The sequence below is a fragment of the Mchenga conophoros genome, linkage group LG9, assembly GCF_057382185.1.
Source record: "Mchenga conophoros isolate Kocher_MC1m ecotype Shallow Benthic linkage group LG9, M_conophoros_male_GT1.1, whole genome shotgun sequence".
NCBI classification, from domain to species: domain Eukaryota; kingdom Metazoa; phylum Chordata; class Actinopteri; order Cichliformes; family Cichlidae; genus Mchenga; species Mchenga conophoros.
The window spans coordinates 35,028,801-35,048,701 of record NC_140534.1 but is presented as its reverse complement, the minus strand read 5'-3'; the positions used below and the strand labels follow the sequence as shown (position 1 = coordinate 35,048,701).

At 52.1% G+C, this 19,901-nt stretch overlaps 2 protein-coding genes across 2 annotated transcripts in view; one reads left to right on the top strand and one right to left on the bottom strand.

Moving 5' to 3' along the window:
* lyrm4b (LYR motif containing 4) overlaps positions 1–15,838 on the bottom strand; it is a 45,680-nt gene extending 29,842 nt beyond the window's left edge. Inside the window, exon 1 of the mRNA XM_085285798.1 lies at positions 15,681–15,838. Coding sequence (XP_085141924.1) covers positions 15,681–15,766 — 86 coding nt within the window. The 5' untranslated portion in view covers positions 15,767–15,838. The remainder of the gene's footprint in view (positions 1–15,680) is intronic.
* Positions 15,839–15,889: 51 nt separating this feature from the next.
* fars2 (phenylalanyl-tRNA synthetase 2, mitochondrial) overlaps positions 15,890–19,901 on the top strand; it is a 135,192-nt gene continuing 131,180 nt past the window's right edge. Inside the window, exon 1 of the mRNA XM_085285750.1 lies at positions 15,890–16,042. The gene's annotated coding sequence lies outside the window, so the exon portion shown is untranslated. The remainder of the gene's footprint in view (positions 16,043–19,901) is intronic.

Genomic DNA, 19,901 nt, shown 5'->3' with positions numbered 1-19,901 from the left:
GGCGTCCATGTTTGGCTGTGAGGATGAACATCATCAGAAAAGCTTCTCAGTGGGGACAGAAGCTCTTCAGGAGGAATTTCTGCTGAAACTTCCCGATCTTTTTCATTTCCTACATAAATCCTTCCTCTGCTTTATTCCCTGTCATGGCTCCCTCTGCCTCCCTTTGCTTTTATGGCGAGCTTCCCACTCCACCTTCGAGTGTGGCTGTTTGCAGCAGCCATAAACAGATTTGCTTCCCTCTGTGGTCGAACAACATCGTTATTTTCTAGCATTCGGCCATAAAATCCAGCTTTAGGGCCGGTTACTCTGGGAGCGCTCTCACATCTCAGGGGTCTCAAAACGTCAAAACGGCGCGGCGTTAACGAGAGCGGGGGTGGAAGTTTGATTTCCACGATGACACCTTTTCTACAAGAAGCATTTGAACAAACACGGAGTTTATCAGAAGTGAAACTGAGGTACTTAAATCTCTGTTTACAGTGACATCGACCTGACAGCCCCTCGTTTCTCGGGCCAGACAGCCCGATGCACTCGGCGGACTGTCGGCTGTAAAGGCTGCAGGCTGTGTTTGCAGCCGGAGGGCGGCGGGACTCCACGCCACGCTTCCCTGACCTGCGCTGATTTGATTTCCTGCAGATTCTCACAAGAAAACACGAGAGCTGCAGAACGTCCAGAGAGCGCCGCGATCGATAAACCGATGCTCGCTGAGAGGAGACGTCAGCGTGAGAGACCGCAGACGACTGTGTGTGTGTCGCTCTGACAGCTCTGATTACGTGTGTGCACCAGCCTTCATCGTCTTCATCGTCTTTGTGTATTTATTGATGTTTTTTAGATACTTTTGTTCAAAGACTTTAAACTTCATCACCGTTTATTCAGATGTGCTGAGAGGCAGACGGGCTTCTACCAACAAACTCAAAGTCTCCAGTTTGTATCACTGCATCGACGATAATCACACACAAACGACGTGTTCGAACCCGACTTTGAAAAACCGCCGTCATTTCACTGAATGTAGAAAAAGCTGAGCCAGAGGTACGGACGTCTCTCAGAGTTTGGACTGCTGTGACATTTTGGTTCGAGCATCGCCGTCCACCTGAGTTCTGGCTCTGCCTCGCGGCCTCCTGATAGGATCCTAACCGGATGCCCTCACCACCTCCCCCGTCCCCTCTGGACGTGGAGGAGCTGTGGCTCCGAGTCCATCACAGAGGCCCATCAGCCGCTTGCATCAGTGATTTCATTCTTTCGGTCACTGCACAGAGTTATTTCCTGTTTTCTAATCATTGGTTCTTGTGTTGCTTTCACTTCCTTCCTTTGTTGTTTCCCCCTCAGACCGTCTGTGCTGCCCTCATTAGTCTCACTGTTTTATTCCACACCTGCTCCCTGTCTGCCAATTACCACACACACTCCGAGCTCACCTGTAAGGCTCCTCGGGCTTTCCCTGATCCGGTTCATCTTACCTTGTCACTGACAGTTTTACAGAGTTTGCCTTTTTGCCTGCTTCCGCTTGTTTTTAAGCAAAGATTTGGATTTTGGACGTGGTCCCCTCCTCCGTCTTCATCACTGGCACGAACTCCTTTAACTACGCGTTTTGGCCTCCACTGTGTAGGTTTCTTTGGAGTTGAACTGAATAAATATTTCTCTAAAGCAACACAAGCTGAACACTTTGAAGGAGGACTGGATTAGAGGCATCAGATTTCTGTTTGTGCAACCTTTCGTTGGAATTTGCTGACCAAAGGTTGGGTCGTGTTTCAGACCCCACGTCAACAATATTTCACACAAACGCAGCCATGTGAAAGTGACGACATCCTTTCCCACAGAAGTGTTTACGTCAGGTGAAACCATGTTTTCTTAATTAAACTGAGTCCTGTGGACAAACTCCACCTCCCCCATCCTGGCCTACATGATGGTTGTCCCTGATGACCACTTCTCCACGTCTGGCAGGTTCTGGGTGGCGTGGTCCTCCATCTCCAGTCTAAGACAGTCGAGCCGGGTTTGTCGGTAGACTTTTTCCTCGATCATCGTCCGCCGTGGACACAGACGGCTGGAGACACCAGATCCGACTCGCTGCGATCAGCTACTGGTTAGCAGTAACTTAACTTTGGTGCACGATTCTCCTGGACACACGAAGGAGTAAGAATAACTCTGAAACCAGCCCCACCAGGTAAAGTCAGCGTGTGGGAAACGCTGCAACGTTTTATATGTGAAAGGCCAAAGTGTGTGAGCCTGTTTGCCGTTCTGCATCACCTGCCCGACACACCAGGGAGCGAGCTCGACATATCCTCTCTCAGATTTTATTTTTACAGAGTGAAACAGCTTCTGTCTCCTCCACACTCTGAGCAGCCACGGCAGCAGCTGGCAGCGTAGGTGTTAGAAATCTGCCAGCTCGGGACCTCGCTAACCTCAAACCCGAGCAGCGCCGCACCCCAATGCTTCCCTCGGCTTTCTGCTGCATCTGCAGCCACCAGGACCACGGAGTGTGGTGGCTGCAGATAATAAGTACACACCGAGAAGCAAATGCAAACAGACAAATTACAAACACCGGGGAATTTTCTGGCAGGAGCCGCGGCAGTGAAAATGATTATTGGTTTAATTTCCAGCGCTCTGTGTCGATGGTCTCGGAGCCTCGTTACAGCTGGCAGCTCCTCCGATGTGGAGAAAGTACAACGCCGACCTTGGGAAGTTACAGCAAAGCCATTCGTCTTCTCTGTCTGTCTTTGTGTCTCGAGCTCATTTAGGATTTAAGACAGAACCAATAAAAGTGTGATGGATCAGATTTACATGCCGCGGTTAAATACGGCGCTCATTACAAGGACGTGACAGGGAGCGGCGAGGAAAACGACTCGAGATTGGTTTGACAGTGAAACAGAAAGGATGGAGGAAACGAAGCTGTAGTGGAAGAAGACAAAAACTAAGACAGAAAGGAAGGATGAAGGAAAAAGGAATAAACACAGGAAATGAAGCATAAACACAGGAAAAGGATGACGGAGACGGGAAAGGGATGAAGGGTAACGCTGGAGAAGGAAATGAGCAATTAAGGAAGTCGGGAAGAAAAATCAGGAGAAATGTTTTAGTGTAGGATGAAAGCAAAGAGGAAAGGAAAAGGGCGGGAGGAGATGAAGACAATCACCCAGCCTGGTCTCAATCATCTTCATCATCATCGTCCGAGCTTCAAGGATTCTGGACATTAAACAATCAGGATGATTTTCTCATTTTTTTCAACGTGAAGTTTGTCCGTGCTGTAAATCACAAACACCTCGCCCTGCAGCGTGCACAACAGCTCCAAACACCAAAGCCTTCGAGATCCACCTGAACCAATCAAAGGTCTGTCAGCGGCTCACCTGTGACAGCGCTCTGAGGTCAGAGGTCGCAGCTGCCCGTTTCTCAGCAGGTGTAGACGAGCAGCTGAAGCTGCCAGCTCCGGTTCTCTGGTGACTGTGCGAGTCGACCGCCGTCTAATCTTCAGGCCTGAGTGGCGACACCTATCACTCGGCTACCTGCGCCGTAACGGCGAGCATAAATGGAAGTGTGATGACGTTACGAGCTAACCCCGTGTCTTTATCCGCACCGCAGCAGGAAAGTGCTCTCGGCTAAACTCTCTGCACCATCGTGTGGTTTAAAGCGGTATTGCACAAACGTAGAACCTCGCAGTCTCGATATCAGAGACGTTTGGGAAATAAATCCAAAGCAACCGTTTCGTGGTTCTGCTGATAGTTCCAGTTCATCCTGGAAGGTTTAAAACTCTTAAACAAAAGTCATTTACAAAAACAAATGAGCAGTTGAATAATTGCATGAGGACGGTTTAACGCGTTGATCTGACGAGCTCCCTGCACGACTGACGAGTTCTGACGACCAGTTCTCAGGTTTCCGAGGTCAGCTGTAGGCAGAGACCGTCACCAGCGTCCGATGCAGACTCATTCTGCCCGATGAGCAGGCCCGAAACATGCAACAAACCACTCCGTTCAGAAAAGAGCTTCAAGGGTTTCCCTCACAGGCCTTCGAGGGGTAAAGAGTTAACCTGGTAAATAACTGAGATTGCAAATATCGGCCAAAGCAAATGCAGTTTTTTAAAGTAGCCCTACAAGCAGAAGGACAAGCAGAACAGAAAAACACAACCAAGCTAAAGAATACAGAGAAGGAAGAGTGAACAGACTACGACAAAGAAAGAACGATGAATCGAGAGAGAAACCAATGACAGGGAAGTATAACTGAGTATAAACGAGAAAATGAAGGATGATGGGTTTGGGAAGGACAAACATCTTCCCAAGTTTCTCAGAGTTTGTCATTCAAACGTCCGGCCTCCCCTTTCAGGCTCAGCAGGGCCGGAGACGAGGTCTCGAGGCTCTCCATCACCCTGATTCATACAAACCCTCAGCTGTAATGGACCCGGTGTAATGAGCGCTGCGCTAATGAGCAAAACAAAAAGACAGACGAGAGGAAAATAAATAAATAAAAGAGCAACAAAGAGATTAGAAAGTGTTGGAAACGCCCGCCAGGCAGCTCAATATCTCCTCTGGACAGGAAGTGGCACAGGATGATGGACCGAAGGCCGAAGTCTCAAAGTCAAACTTCACTTTGGATCTTTCACACAGACACCGAGTGTAACCTAATTATAAAAGGTATTTATAACCAAGCCATCGTGTGATCAGGTAACAGCTACTAGGCTCAAACACCTGTGGACTACAACGACTGCAGCTCCCAGTGTCCTTTAAAAGCTTTGACGCTGGGCAGCTTCAGACTGTGGCTGGTTCTCACGCTTTGACAGGTTAGAGCAGAGCAGCAGACAGTCGACGGGACGGATCCGGTCCAGGCCTGTGCTCTGTTTATCCACAGTCAGCCTCATGCAGGCTAAGCAAATGTTTTCCAGACATCCTTTATCCAAAGCTACAGTTTCAATCCTGTGATGTTCCCGGGATAGAGCCGATAAGCTGCCCAGCAAGTCAAAGGATCTACTGAGCATGCTCAGAAACCTAAACGTGCCTGTTGTGGCTTCAAAAACTAAACTGAAAGCAATGAGCACCCAATCATCAGCATGGAAACACTCGCTGCAGCCAACGCTGTAGCCGTGCATCCATCAGCACGTAGGAAACACCGCTGAGGTCCTCGCACCGGCCGGCTGATGTTTACTGACGCACAGCATTCAGTCTTTTAATACATGTTGTTGTCGAGTCATAGAGGAACTTTAAAACACTGTAATTAAACACTTAGATTCTCCTCCTGCAGCAGCCAGTGTCGACCCCGTCCAGTCCTGCAGGACCCCGTGAGTGTGGCAGGCTCACAGAGGGAGGGGCTCGGAGGTTTCTGACCCCGTGACGCCTCCCAGACGAAGCGTTCTTTAGCTGGGAGCAGACCCGTCGCAGACCCAGGAAGCTCTGCAGAGACGAGGCTTGGGTGGAGCACTTTTTATATCAAAAACAACCATTTAGTTGCTTCACACACTCACTAACACACCGATCAGCAGAATTAAAGTCTAACTTTGTTAACGCATCAGGTTATCTGAGTTTATCAGTCGATTATGAATCAATACTGACAATCACTGATACCGTACTCCATGAATAATTGATCTGCGACTCTGCACCGAGGGAGACTCGTGTTTGAAAGCTTCCTGTGTGAACGAGCTAACTCTGCACTCGGGCGAGTCGTCACTTCAGAGGGAATTCAGTCGTGTGATCTCCAGGAGACGAGAAGGAAGGAAGCAAGGAAGCAGAATAACTGAGAGGAGCTGAGGAGGCGAGGGAAGGAGATGAGGAAGGACAGAGGAGGGCGGGAAAGGCTGGAGGAGTGAAAAGCAGGAGATGTCCACGATTACTTCATCATCAGAAGGTTTGTTATCTGCTGTCAGCACACGGCTGACGAAGTCAGGGGGAGAGCTATTTTTAAAAGAGGGAGAGGAGAAGAAGACAGAGGGGAGAGAGGGGGAGGGGGAGAGAGTGGAGGGAGAGGAGAGAGGGGAGAGAGGGGGAGGGAGAGGGAGAGAGGAGAGAGAGGGGGAGGGGGAGAGAGGGAGAGAGTGGAGGGAGAGGAGAGAGAGAGGAGAGAGTGGAGGGAGAGGGAGGGAGAGGAGAGAGAGAGGGAGGGAGGAGAGAGGAGAGAGGGAGGAAAGAGAGAGGGAGAGGAGAAGAAGACAGAGGGGAGAGAGGGGAGAGAGGGGGAGGGGGAGAGAGGGAGAGAGTGGAGGGAGAGGAGAGAGAGAGGAGAGAGTGGAGGGAGAGGGAGGGAGAGGAGAGAGAGAGGGAGGGAGGAGAGAGGAGAGAGGGAGGAAAGAGAGAGGGAGAGGAGAAGAAGACAGAGGGGAGAGAGGGGAGAGAGGGGGAGGGGGAGAGAGGGAGAGAGTGGAGGGAGAGGAGAGAGAGAGGAGAGAGGGGAGAGAGGGGGAGGGGGAGAGAGTGGAGAGAGGGAGGGAGTGGAGAGAGGGGAGAGAGAGGAGAGAGGGGGGGAGGGGGAGAGAGGGAGAGAGTGGAGGGAGAGGGAGGAGAGAGGGAGAGAGTGGAGGGAGAGAGTGGAGGGAGAGGAAAGAGAGAGGAGAGAGGGGAGAGAGGGGGAGGGAGAGAGAGTGGAGGGAGAGGAAAGAGAGAGGGAGAGAGTGGAGGGAGAGGGAGGAGAGAGGGAGAGAGTGGAGGGAGAGGGAGGAGAGAGGGAGAGAGTGGAGGGAGAGGGAGGAGAGAGGGAGAGAGTGGAGGGAGAGGGAGAGAGAGGAGAGAGGGAGAGAGGGGGAGGGGAGAGAGTGGAGAGAGGGAGGGAGTGGAGAGAGGGAGAGAGTGGAGGGGGAGAGAGTGGAGAGAGGGAGGGAGTGGAGAGAGGGGAGAGAGAGGAGAGAGGGGAGGGAGAGAGGGAGAGGAGGGAGAGGGGGAGGGAGGAGAGAGAGGTGGGGGGGGGTGCAGAGGATGACTCATTCTGCCTCCTCCTCACCTCCCTCCCTCCCTCCCTCCCTCCTTGTCTGTGGGCCTCACCTGTGGCTGTGGGCCCTGCAGGGATTTTCAGTGTGTGAGCTGGAACAGGTGAGCGCACACCGCAGGATGTCAGCCAAGTTTGTGAGATTGGCTGAGAGAGACTTCAGCGGATCGTCACATGTCGGAGAAGCAGCACAAGGCTGCAGCGCCACAGCAGGAGAGGCGTTCCATCCTGACGCACAGTAACAAGAGAGGAGAGAGGGGAGAGAGGGGAGAGAGGGAGGGAGAGGAGAGAGAGAGGGAGGGGAGAGAGGGGGAGGAGGGGGGAGGGGGAGAGAGGGAGAGAGTGGAGGGAGAGGGAGGAGAGAGGGAGAGGAGAAGAAGACAGAGGGGAGAGAGGGGAGAGAGGGGGAGGGGGAGAGAGGGAGAGAGTGGAGGGAGAGGAGAGAGAGAGGAGAGAGGGGAGAGAGGGGGAGGGGAGGAGAGAGTGGAGAGAGGGAGGGAGTGGAGAGAGGGGAGAGAGAGGAGAGAGGGGGGGAGGGGGAGAGAGGGAGAGAGTGGAGGGAGAGGGAGGAGAGAGGGAGAGAGTGGAGGGAGAGGGAGGAGAGAGGGAGAGAGTGGAGGGAGAGGAAAGAGAGAGGAGAGAGGGGAGAGAGGGGGAGGGGGGAGGGAGTGGAGGGAGAGAGGAGAGAGGGGGGAGGGGGAGAGAGGGAGAGAGTGGAGGGAGAGGAGAGAGAGAGGAGAGAGGGGAGAGGGGGAGGGGGAGAGAGTGGAGGGAGGGAGAGGGAGGAGAGAGGGAGAGAGTGGAGGGAGAGGAGAGAGAGAGGAGAGAGGGGAGAGGGGGAGGGGGAGAGAGTGGAGAGAGGGAGGGAGTGGAGAGAGGGGAGAGAGAGGAGAGAGGGGAGAGAGGGAGGGAGAGGAGAGAGAGGGAGAGAAGAAGAAGACAGAGAGGAGAGAGGGAGAGAGTGGAGGGAGAGAGAGGAGAGAGGGGAGAGGGGGAGGGGGAGAGAGTGGAGAGAGGGAGGGAGTGGAGAGAGGGGAGAGAGTGGAGGGGGAGAGAGTGGAGGAGAGAGGGAGGGAGTGGAGAGAGGGGAGAGAGAGGAGAGAGGGGGGGAGGGGGAGAGAGGGAGAGAGTGGAGGGAGAGGGAGGAGAGAGGGAGAGAGTGGAGGGAGAGGAAAGAGAGAGGGAGAGAGTGGAGGGAGAGGGAGGAGAGAGGGGAGAGGGGGAGGGGGAGAGAGTGGAGAGAGGGAGGGAGTGGAGAGAGGGGAGAGAGAGGAGAGAGGGGAGAGAGGGAGGGAGAGGAGAGAGAGGGAGAGAAGAAGAAGACAGAGAGGAGAGAGGGAGAGAGTGGAGGGAGAGGGAGGGAGTGGAGAGAGAGGAGAGAGGGGAGAGAGGGGAGAGAGGGAGGGAGAGGAGAGAGAGAGGGAGGGGAGAGAGGGGGAGGGAGGGGGGAGGGGGAGAGAGGGAGAGAGTGGAGGGAGAGGAGAGAGAGAGGAGAGAGGGGAGAGAGGGGGAGGGGGAGAGAGTGGAGGGAGAGGGAGGAGAGAGGGAGAGGAGAAGAAGACAGAGGGGAGAGAGGGGAGAGAGGGGGAGGGGGAGAGAGGGAGAGAGTGGAGGGAGAGGAGAGAGAGAGGAGAGAGGGGAGAGAGGGGGAGGGGGAGAGAGTGGAGAGAGGGAGGGAGGGAGAGAGAGGGAGAGAGAGGAGAGAGGGGGGGGAGGGGGAGAGAGGGAGAGAGTGGAGGGAGAGGGAGGAGAGAGGGAGAGAGTGGAGGGAGAGGGAGGAGAGAGGGAGAGAGTGGAGGGAGAGGAAAGAGAGAGGAGAGAGGGGAGGAGAGGGGGAGGGGGAGGGAGTGGAGGGAGAGAGGAGAGAGGGGGGAGGGGAGAGAGGGAGAGAGTGGAGGGGAGAGGAGAGAGAGAGGAGAGAGGGGAGAGGGGGAGGGGGAGAGAGTGGAGGGAGAGGGAGGAGAGAGGGAGAGAGTGGAGGGAGAGGAGAGAGAGGAGAGAGGGGAGAGGGGGAGGGGGAGAGAGTGGAGAGAGGGAGGGAGTGGAGAGAGGGGAGAGAGAGGAGAGGGGAGAGAGGGAGGGAGAGGAGAGAGAGAGGAGAGAAGAAGAAGACAGAGAGGAGAGAGGGAGAGAGTGGAGGGAGAGGGAGGGAGAGGAGAGAGGGGAGAGAGGGGAGAGAGGGAGAGAGGGAGGGAGAGGACAGAGAGAGGGAGGGGAGAGAGGGGGAGGGGGAGGGAGAGGGAGAGAGGAGAGGGGGGGGGAGGGGGAGAGAGGGAGAGAGTGGAGGGAGAGGGAGGAGAGAGGGAGAGAGTGGAGGGAGAGGAAAGAGAGAGGAGGAGGGGGAGGGAGTGGGAGTGGAGGAGAGGGAGAGAGGAGAGAGGGGGGGAGGGGGAGAGAGGGAGAGGATGGAGAGAGGGGAGGGAGAGGAGAGAGAGAGGAGGAGGGGGAGGGAGTGGGAGTGGAGGGAGAGGGAGAGAGGAGAGAGGGGGGGAGGGGGAGAGAAGGAGAGAGTGGAGGGAGAGGGAGGAGAGAGGGAGAGAGTGGAGAGAGGGGAGAGAGGGAGGGAGAGGAGAGAGGGAGGAAAGAGAGAGAGAGGGAGAGAAGAAGAAGACAGAGGGGAGAGAGGGGAGAGAGGGGGAGGGAGGGAGAGAGAGAGGAGTGAGGGGGAGGAGAGGGGGGGAATTACTGATGAGGACAAAGTGAAAGACTCTGAGACACAAACTCTGGATCAGTTTGTTTTTGGTGTTTTGTTGCTCCGGTGCAGAGGATGACCTACTTCTGCCTCCTCCTCACCTCCCTCCCTCCCTCCCTCCCTCCTTGTCTGTGGGCCTCACCTGTGGCTGTGGGCCCTGCAGGGATTTTCAGTGTGTGAGCTGGAACAGGTGAGCGCACACCGCAGGATGTCAGCCAAGTTTGTGAGATTGGCTGAGAGAGACTTCAGCGGATCGTCACATGTCGGAGAAGCAGCACAAGGCTGCAGCGCCACAGCAGGAGAGGCGTTCCATCCTGACGCACAGTAACAAGCACTTGTTATTCAAGGACCCTGAATCCACTTTCTAAATAAAAACATGTAGAAATGTTTTTACATAATTAACAAACAAATAAAACAGAGCGGGCTGCCGGCTGCCCCGCGCTGAAAGCTGAGCTTTACTGGCAGCCAGGATCCCGCCTGCAGGGTTTTAACACTGCAGAGCTCCTTCAACCTGCACCATTTCTAACGGCCTGCAGGGGGCGACTGCAGCCGCGCTCGCTCTGTGACCTCAGACTCCATAAACATCAGGACTTACTGAGGTCACAGAATAAAACCGGACTTTTATAATTGGGTCAAACAGGAGGAGACAGTGATGCATCCGCCACACCTCCTCCTGTATCAACTACGACCCGTATAAACTCCTCCTCCCCGCGATGACGTCACCAGCTCCCATCACGGCACCGCCTCCTCAGCCCGCTGCCTCTGTGATCCCTGTGTAACGTCCACCTTACTGCAACGTGTGGCCAGGAAGGCGTCCGTGCAGCGCCTGCCTACAGCACCGCTAAAGCTGCCACCATCACGCTCGTCACTCACTTATTTATCGTCTCTATTCATAATAGAACACAATAGAGTCTCCGCCTTTGACTCAGTCCTTCATATTTCACTGTGATCTCTTGTCAACCTTCATCCTGGAGCAACGACGCACGAGCTGTCCGCCAACCAGGCCTCGCTCCAGGCCAAGATGGCGGCAGCTCGAGGTCACCAGAGTGGGCGTGTCCATCGACTACACAGCGTGTGAGCTTGTCACTGAGTCTAAGGATGAGAGTGTTAACGTGCATGTTGTACATTGAGAGAAATCACGCGAGCACGCCGCTCGGGGCCTGGACCCTCGCCACACTGGCCTCCCTGCTCCTTCATCCGCTTCCCGGAAACGGAAATCCAAGCGAGGAGATGCGGCGAGGAACCAGGAGACAGGACAGAGCTTAAACGGGAGAGCGGTCAGAGATGCTGGCTGTGTCGCTCTGTGGTTAAAGACTGTTCGTTATTCCCAGCTCTGGGAATCATAATGAAATTCTAACAATATTCAAAGATTTGTTTTAAGGCTGCTCAAGGACCTGCAGAGGTCCTGAATTCCCCGAGAAATAAAAACAGGGAGAAATTTACATTTTTACATAATTAGAAAACAAAGCAAAGCGGGGCCCCCTGCTGGTCTCCGGGTGCACTGCAGTAAAATGTTCATGAGCTCCACAGCCGTCAGCCGGGTGTCACCCCGTCCCGTCATCACAGGAACGCTGTTTTAACCTTCTTCTCCAACCTGTTCCTAATGTATTGGCCTTTGACTTTATGCGCCGGCCTCGCTGCGACCTTTCAGCTGCAGCAATGATCTAATTTTCCTGCAGAGAATCATGAATGTTTCATCCGACGCCTGTTTATCCCGCTCCTCCCCCTCTCTGGCAAAGCCCTCCAAATTCAGCCAAAGTCTCCCACCTCTCCTCCCAGGAAGGAAGACAGCGAAACAACAAAACACAGCCTGCAGCAACGTCTGGCATATTCAGGTCATTCCACAACAACCCGGCGAGCGCGCAGGTACACGGCTCCAGCACAAGCTGAGGCTTAGGAGGATTAAACGCCGCTCTCCCGCTCTCGCTTCTTTTCATTTGTTTTCATGCACTTTTTCCTGGAAGATCGTAATGGCTCCACTTTGTGACTGGCAGCAGACTGGCTGGTAAACCCGAGGCCCCTGCTGCGCCGCTCTCACCCCGAGGCTGCTCTTAACGTTAGAAAACAACTATGTGAAAATGATTCTGACACAGAAACAGCAGAAAACGAGCCTGCGATCAAAACACAAGTAAACCAGAGCTCAGCTGCAGCCGCCCTCACACAGCCTGCAAAGCTTAACCAAAAGCACACGTTTAAACATGCAGGATGCTCTCACCCCAACCAATCACAGCAGACGGCCCCGCCCCTCCCTGAGCCTGGTTCTGCTGGAGGTTTCTTCCTGTTCAAAGGGAGTTTTTCCTTCCCACTGTCGCCAAAGTGCTTGTTCATACGGGGTCATATGATTGTTGGGTTTTTCTCTGTATGTATGAAGCGCCTTGAGGCGACTTTTGTTGTGATTTGGCGCTATATAAATAAAATTGAATTGAACTGTAATATTGTTGATACAGCGCCAAATCACAACTACAGTCGCCTCATATTCATGCGGTAGTACAGAGAGACTCACTCAGGCCTGTGAGCACAGGGTGGAGACAGTGGGGAGGAAAAACTCCCTTTTCACAGGAGGAAACCTCAGAGCAGAACACAGGCTCTTAGAGTGAACTAACACTGTTGGTTTCATTATCTGAGAGTTTGGTAAAAAGACACTTTTGAAACGTCCTGACGAGGCTTTGATGGACGTGGTTACTCCGACGCTCCTGACACATGCCCTCAATAATGACGATAGAATCAGACTAAAATGAACACTGAAACTAATAAAAACTAAACTGAGAGAAGAAAACCTTAAAACGCAAAGCTAACAGCTACAGGGAGTTTACTCTGGGGGAAAGTACTCTGATTACTCTTCTCAGTAGCCAATGGTTACATGTAATAAATTACTCAGAAAGTAACTAAAGATGCCCTGATCTGGTCCATGGATCAGATTATCAGTCCCGGCTCAGGAAGTTAGCTCAGGTATCGCTGATGATGTAATGAACATTCAGGTTTCCCATTTCCTGCCCAGTAAGGAGACCTGACCATCCAGCACCGAGGGCGTGTCTCTGTGAGGAAGATCATTGGTGGGCCTGGAGCAACAGGTACGCCAAGGTAAGACAGCTGTGCTGAACAGGGTGTTTGCAAAGTACGAGTAGGCAGTAATGCATCATCGTGGTTTGGACTGTCCAAAGACACACTGACTAAAACCAGCAGAATAAACACGGCGGGGTCTGGGTGGAGCTGGGTGGAGTCTGGCTTCAGCCTGAGACCTTTAAAGAGTTTATTTCCTCCATATGAAAAGGTTTGGTGCCCCACAAAGGCTTTAACCTCCCAGATAAAAAAAAACCCGGTTTCATGCACTCACAGGTAAACCAGGCTTTCAGCTGCACGCCCACACAGGTGGGTGCCCACACAGGTGGGTGCCCACACAGGTGGGTGCTCACACAGGTGGGTGCTCACACTGGTGGGTGCCCACCTGAGGGCCCGTCTAACCCAGGAGGACAGACTCTCCTGTTTCATGCATTTCTTCAAACTCGAGCTTCCTGATTTAGTTTCATTTCTGTAGCAGCTGGTGTCACAGTAACGTGGTTTCAGGAGCAGAGCATGCTGGTACATGTAGTCACAGAGGACCACGTCCTCTCAGCAGGACTGCAGCTGAAGGAGCTGAACTCCACCCGCAGAAAGACACCAGCGTTATTGATGTGGTAATGAACTAACCGAAGTTTGATTTCACAAGCTCTCCTCCAAACACACACACACACACACACACACACACACACACACACACACACACACACACACACACACACACACACACGTCTGAGGCGGCGGGCCGAGCCAGCTGTCTGCCTCTGGGCAGGCGGGATGAATATATTTTATTTGGAGAGGCAGCAGGAGGAGGCCACCTCTCATCTGGCCGTTCAATAATTCAACACAGCGGCGCTCCGCGCGGAGGCGAGCGGGGAGCGGCGACTCTCTGATGTCCGTGCGGAGCGCCGAGTGCTGTCACAGCTGCAGACGGCGTCCCAGACTCACCTCAGAAAGGCAGAGTCAGACTCCAACTCCTCCCGATTTAATCATGTAGCACGGGGAGGAGGAACGAACGGGTCTCTGCTGAAGGCGGAGCCGGGTGTGGACTCCACCTTCACCTGTTCAGCCTCACAGGTCACCTCGACCGAGGCCTGACCAGCCTGATAGTTCTCCTCCACCCACTCACTGCGCCTGCTCGACTGTCAGAGGAGGAACTTCCTGTTTGGTGTGAACGCAGCAGGAGGAAGGAAGCTCTCTGCTGCTTTGATCCTCCATCAGGTGGAGGTCGGCAGACTCATCGCTCCATCTGAGCCCAGCGTGGAGCTTCTGCTCCATCACTTCTGACTTACACGTTCTTAAAAGGGTCCATCGACCACATCCAGCACGTTTTTAATTCTGAGGCCAAGTTTAAGATGAACATGAAAAACTGTCAAGGTTTGTTTTCATGTTCAGGCTGAAAGTGGGTCAAAAGACTGCTTTTAAAATATATATGCTGCAAAGTTTTTAATATAAGAGAAAATTTCACAGCTTTTCAAAATTTTCAAATTTTATACGAATCGCAGAAAAGGCTCTAAAAACGCAACGATGTGAGGTGCAGTGAAGCTTAGCGGAGCCTCCGGTGGAGTCTGATTACTCTGATTACACTTGTTTCTCATTAGTTTTCAGTTTTACTTCACAGTGATTGTTACTTAATGAGCAGCTCAGAGCCTCTGTGACCCGTTTGTCATCTTCTGTTTTTCCAAATAAAGAACAGAGTTTGAGCCCTGATGATGATGATGATGATGATGATGATGCCACCCATCCAAACAAAGTCACAGCAACAAACGTAGCACTAAGCAGCTGCATGGAGCCCGACCAGCTGCCTGCTCTCATACCCAACGCTGTTAGATACCTGAAGTCATGTCATCGTGTCCAGAAAACAGCCAGCGCGCTTCAGCAGGTTAAACTATAGACAGACAGCCAGAGACACAGACAGACAGACAGAGACACAGACAGACAGACAGAGACACAGACAGACAGACAGAGACACAGACAGACAGACAGAGACACAGACAGAGACACAGACAGACAGACAGAGACACAGACAGACAGCCAGAGACACAGACAGACAGACAGATCGATGGATGTCGGGCTGACAAATAAAAATCATCCTCAAACACACAAAAACACGCAGGACTTTTGGGCTGCCACTCCATATGAAGGCTAAAATAATGGCGCTGACCCACGGCTCCAAACAAAGGTGCTTCCTTCATGACTTCCTACAGCAGAGGAAACGAGGGAGCGTCCTTGATGAAAGGAGCCAAGGATGGAAAAGATCCTTGGATCACCTCCTGTCTGCAGCTGTTAGAAAACCTGACTTTTAAAACTAAAGTTCACGGTGAGTTCAAGGTCCCCGTTACTTCTGCCTGCAGTGAAACTGAATGGAGGCGGAGCTACAGTGCAGCAGGAGGAAGTGTGACAAACTTCAGATGTAGCCTTGTCGTCTGTACTCTATATAGAGAGATGACAATAAAGTTTACTTTGAGGCAATTTAGTCACTTCCTGTGAAATCCCAGCCTCAGTGACATCACCGCCCTGCCTCTCTGTCATGTGACCTCCTGTCGCATCATCTTCAGGACGCAGTTGGTTCCAGATATCAGAACTAATCCTGTCACCAACGAGACCAGAGCCGGTCCAGACGCTCCGAGACAAACTTCTTTACCAAAGCTTTCAAAGTTCTCCTGGTGAAGGAGGAGGATGAGGAGGGATGTGGCTCAGTGTCAGCATCTCTGACGTGTCTACATCAGGTCTCCTGGTCACCTGAACCCATTAAGTTCAACTTTGCAACAAGACACACCTGCGTGTACCTGCCTCCATCACCTCCGCCTCCATCACCTCCAGCAGACACTCACAGTGCAACACGTACAGGTATTAAACGACCGTTAGGTTCACACGCTCACCCCCTGAGGATGAAACACCTGAGCGCCTGCGTACTCACGCCCCGAACCTGCAGCCTGAGCCCCGCAGTCACGTGACCCCTAACCCGTCAGCACACCCAACGTAAACACAGGCGCGAGCGTCTCCCGCGGCTACCAGCGGGGGCGCGCACGCAGAATCGTCTCACCTGTAGTTGTATGACGGGAACTTCGCGCTCTCTCGGAGCATCGTCCTGTACAGAGACATCACCTGCGATCGTGCAGCCGCCGCCATGCTGTCTGCGACTGGGCAGATCCTTCCGCGACGCTCTGAGCTGAAGGACCCGGGCACGAGGCTGACCGAGGAGCGCCTGCGCAGAAATACGAGACGCCGGCGGATTGTTTTCCGCTTCCGCTTTATCGGTGTGACCCCACGTGACACTCTAAGCTGTGAGTGTCACAAAGAGCCTCGCGCTCACAGGAAGTTTAATTTACTCTGACCTGAACTCGCAGTGATCACGCAGGCGCGCTCCCGACGCCTTCACAGCATCCGGCGCTGGAGTGACAGGAGGTGAGTTCGCGGTGCTCCTCTAACCTCTCATAACGCACGTGAGCCTTTAAATCCACGTTCATGAATGGACCACAAGCTGGTCCACGAGCCCCACTGTGGGACAGCAGCATACCGGCCCACGCAGCGCGGAACTTCCACGCTCAGAGGGCTTTTTACGGGTCAGCATGGCAGCTGCTCGTCTGACAGCTGGGGACTCTGTGTGTGTGTGTGTGTGTGTGTGTGTGTGTGTGTGGGGTGGGGGGCGGCACAAACAGGGGCGTGCACGTGGCGTTAGGTGTGACCTTCCTGTGGGGTTATCTAAACCCTCCATCAGGTCTGACGTCACACACCTGTAGCTGACACGCTGATCTGTGGTGCTAACTTCTTCCTCTGACCTTTGACTACTCTGACGTCATTAACCAAGAGTGACTCCTGTCAGTCACCTGGTCTGTTACCATGGTAACTGACTCAGAGTTTCAGCTAAACCTGCTCCGTGGACAGAAAGGCAAGATTATGTTTCATTAAAACAAAAACAAATGTTTTCCATGTCCAGCCTACAGGCCTGTTAGTCAGACTGTACCTGAGGGCAGGCGTGTGCGCAGGTGGTGCTGTCGCTGTGTTGTCCTACTGCCAGGCCTGGTGGTGTAAACCTGTAGTGATGGGAAGGTTGCTCCTGGGATGCAGACTTCCTGCTTCCACACGCTGTAGCCGAGGTGCCGACGACGCTCTCGGCTGTACGCCTGTAGATGTTTGCTGAGGGTTTCGGTCGTCGTGCCAGATGTCGTCAGCTGTCTTGGAAAGTAAAATGTTTAAAAGTGCAGCCTTTGATGGGATTCCTTCAGAAGCTGCTGGATGTCGAAGAAAAGCTGAGATCCTCACTGATGTTTGTCCCGGGGAATTTAGGGCTCAGCAGAACACGGAGGGTGGAAACCTTTATGTCCTCGGGACATCTGAGGAAAGAGCCTGTGTGGCTGCTCGGAGCAGAAAGAGGGACGCAGTGAAAAAGCAAAACAAAACTGGTTTGAGTGGTCTGAAAAGTCTCATTATGTACCAAGTAAATACACTTTCTGCTTAGTCTGTTTCTGTGTTTGCGTAAAGTCCACTGGGTAGATTCATCCAGCCTGGTCCATCTGTGTCTTCTTGTCTTTGGCTTTTAATTTGTTCACTGCTGAATATTTACAGCAGACATTAATAAATTATAAAGAAAGTAGACGTCTCCTTCCACGTGTCCAGTAGACGTTTCTGTTTTTGACACCTCTGGAATATTCGTCATCCGTCTGGATGTGGATGCATGTCAATATTTCAATAAACGTTTTTCACATAATTGATCAAATATAGGAAACGCCCCATCCATATACAAATATACAAATACAAATAACAGCTCGTTTCTCATCACAGAACAAAGCTGGTTCTGGTGGTGAAATTTAGATAAGATCATCGATTTTATAATGTTTATTCGTCCAATCAGAGATGAAGGTCAATTTGACCGTCGGTTTAATGTTTCCATGATGTTTAACAGGAGATCTTAAAAAATTAATTAATTTCTGGAGAATTTTGATGCCTACGTTCATGATGGGTCCAGTTGGAGTTATTAATTTTAAAAACTCTCCAATATCTACAGGTGACCTCACCGGAGTGGGAATCATTTAGTTATGTCTGTCCTGAAGAATAATATCTGCAAACAAAGTAATAAGGAGGTGTCTCCCTCACTGCTGTGGCCACAGGCTCTGCTGCAGTGATGGAGCACAGCTCTGACTCATCGCTGTGAATCAAGAGCTTCTGAGATGTTGTTGTTAGTTGGGATTTGTGTGTAGTAGTTGGATCCATCTGAGGAATGTTTGAGCTGATCTGTACCTCAGAAGCAGTTTCGATTCTGAGTGGTGGATATGTATTTAGAGCTCGCACTGCTGTGTTTTTCATTTAACATGTTTGGAAGTCTCCTGACATTATGACAGCCCTTAAACCTCTGCTGGTCTACAGAGAGCCTCATCTGTGTGCAGGAGCTGCCCTCGGTCAGGCGTTGCTGTGGTTTTAGGGTCATTGTAGATAATCTCAGAGTTCCAGTTTCTATCATTCTTCACACACGTCGAACTTCTCTTTAAATGCTTGCTGACCGCAGCATGGTCACCAATCACAGCCACATTTTTACTCGGGGTTGTAACTTCATCAATATTTAACAGTCAACATGTCTGCATGTGTCATTTGCTGTCAGTCTGGGTGGATGTGTCCACTGCTGGCTGAAGGGTGGAGTTAGTCCCTCCTGTAATGGTGTAAATGTATTTTCTGTGATAGGATGTTACCTTTGATGAGCTTTGCAGTTTGATTGGTCTTGGTTTAAGGACGGCCCCCTGCAGCCTGACTGTGACAGGAAGTGTGAAATAGCCAACCTGTTGTCACTCGTGTTACGTGTGATGTGGTCACGTGTGTTTCTTTATCTGTTGTAGGCTTGAAGTCGTCCCAGCGCGTCACGTTGACACTCAAACGTCACAGCAGAGAGCTGCATGTGATAAACTACTAGATCACAGGGAAACCTCAGCTGTACTTGTAGTTTTCAGAAACTTGATCATTATCTTTGCATAAACAGGAGCTAACGTTCATGAGAGGCGTGATGTCACTTCCTGCAGAACGACCTCCGTTTGTATTTTGGATCTTTTCTTCTTTGTCTGATGGATTTTCTGTTGGTTCTTCTTCTCCCGATCGTCTGACGCGCTGAGACGAGGCTGAACGTTAAAGTTTACACACAGTTTTATTGAAAGTGGTTTGTAATTCGTCCCGTGCGTGTCGGGACAGTTTCTGGACAATGTTGGAGACGATGTTCTGAATTTTTACTTTATTGCTTAAACTGTGAAGTCCGAGATTACTGGAAACTGAAAAAATGATAGTTTTTAAAACAAGAAATGGTCACGAAGGATTAAAAATATCCACGAGGTGTGGATGTTTCACTGGGAACGGCTTGAATATTTAAATATGGCGTCCCAGCACCGCCTCAGACCGGCTCTGATCTCTGTTTGTTTCTTTGGCTTCATCTGCTTCTCCGTCAGGAACGCCGACATCACCTCTTAGCAGGAGGATGTTTAGCCTCCTTCTTCCAGCTGTTCTCCTTCACTACATCCATGACCCTCCCTCCTCTGCACATGTCCAAACATCCGTCCCTCTGATGGACTCATTCCATCTCCCAGTGAACATGTGAGCGTCTTCAGCTCGGCCTCCTGTCCTGTGTGACTCCGATGAATTTGAGTGTGCTCCTAAAGGAGCCGTGATCATTAACACCAGCAGTCGGTGTTACAGCTCACTGATATCAGCTGAGCCTCTCTCAGGCTTCCCTAACAAAGCCGTCAGACGGAGTTCCTCACAGGTGAAGTCTGTGGACGGTGACGAGGCGTTCGCTGTCTTCTCTGCTGCTCTGTTTGCTGAGTTCCGACTGGTTTAGCCCTTACAGTGTCTCTGCCTGATTAGAGACGGCAGGAAGTGAACAGAGAGGATAAATGTGACTGTTTTTAAATATTCTGCAGATGCTGTGAGCTCGTCGTGTAGTCAAAGCACTGCTTCAGTGATTTAAACCTCCAAATGTTCACTCGCAGCTGCCGACGCAGCCTTCAAACGTCTCCTGCAGGACAGCGGACGCAGAGACGTTCACGGGGACGGTATCGTCAGAGGTGACGTCATTTACAAACGACAGACACGGCAGGTCGTCATGGCGCGCTGCTCGCAGACCACCTCAGCCCTTAATGCAGACTAGCTGCTGCAGAGTCAGGCTGTGTGAGCGGAGCTGAGGGTGGTGCAAACGTGACGTAGTCGTCGTTTATGGTCAAGAAGGAAAACTTCAGCTGTCCATCAGATCTGATGTAACCGTCAACGCCACGACTCCCACCCTCACTGC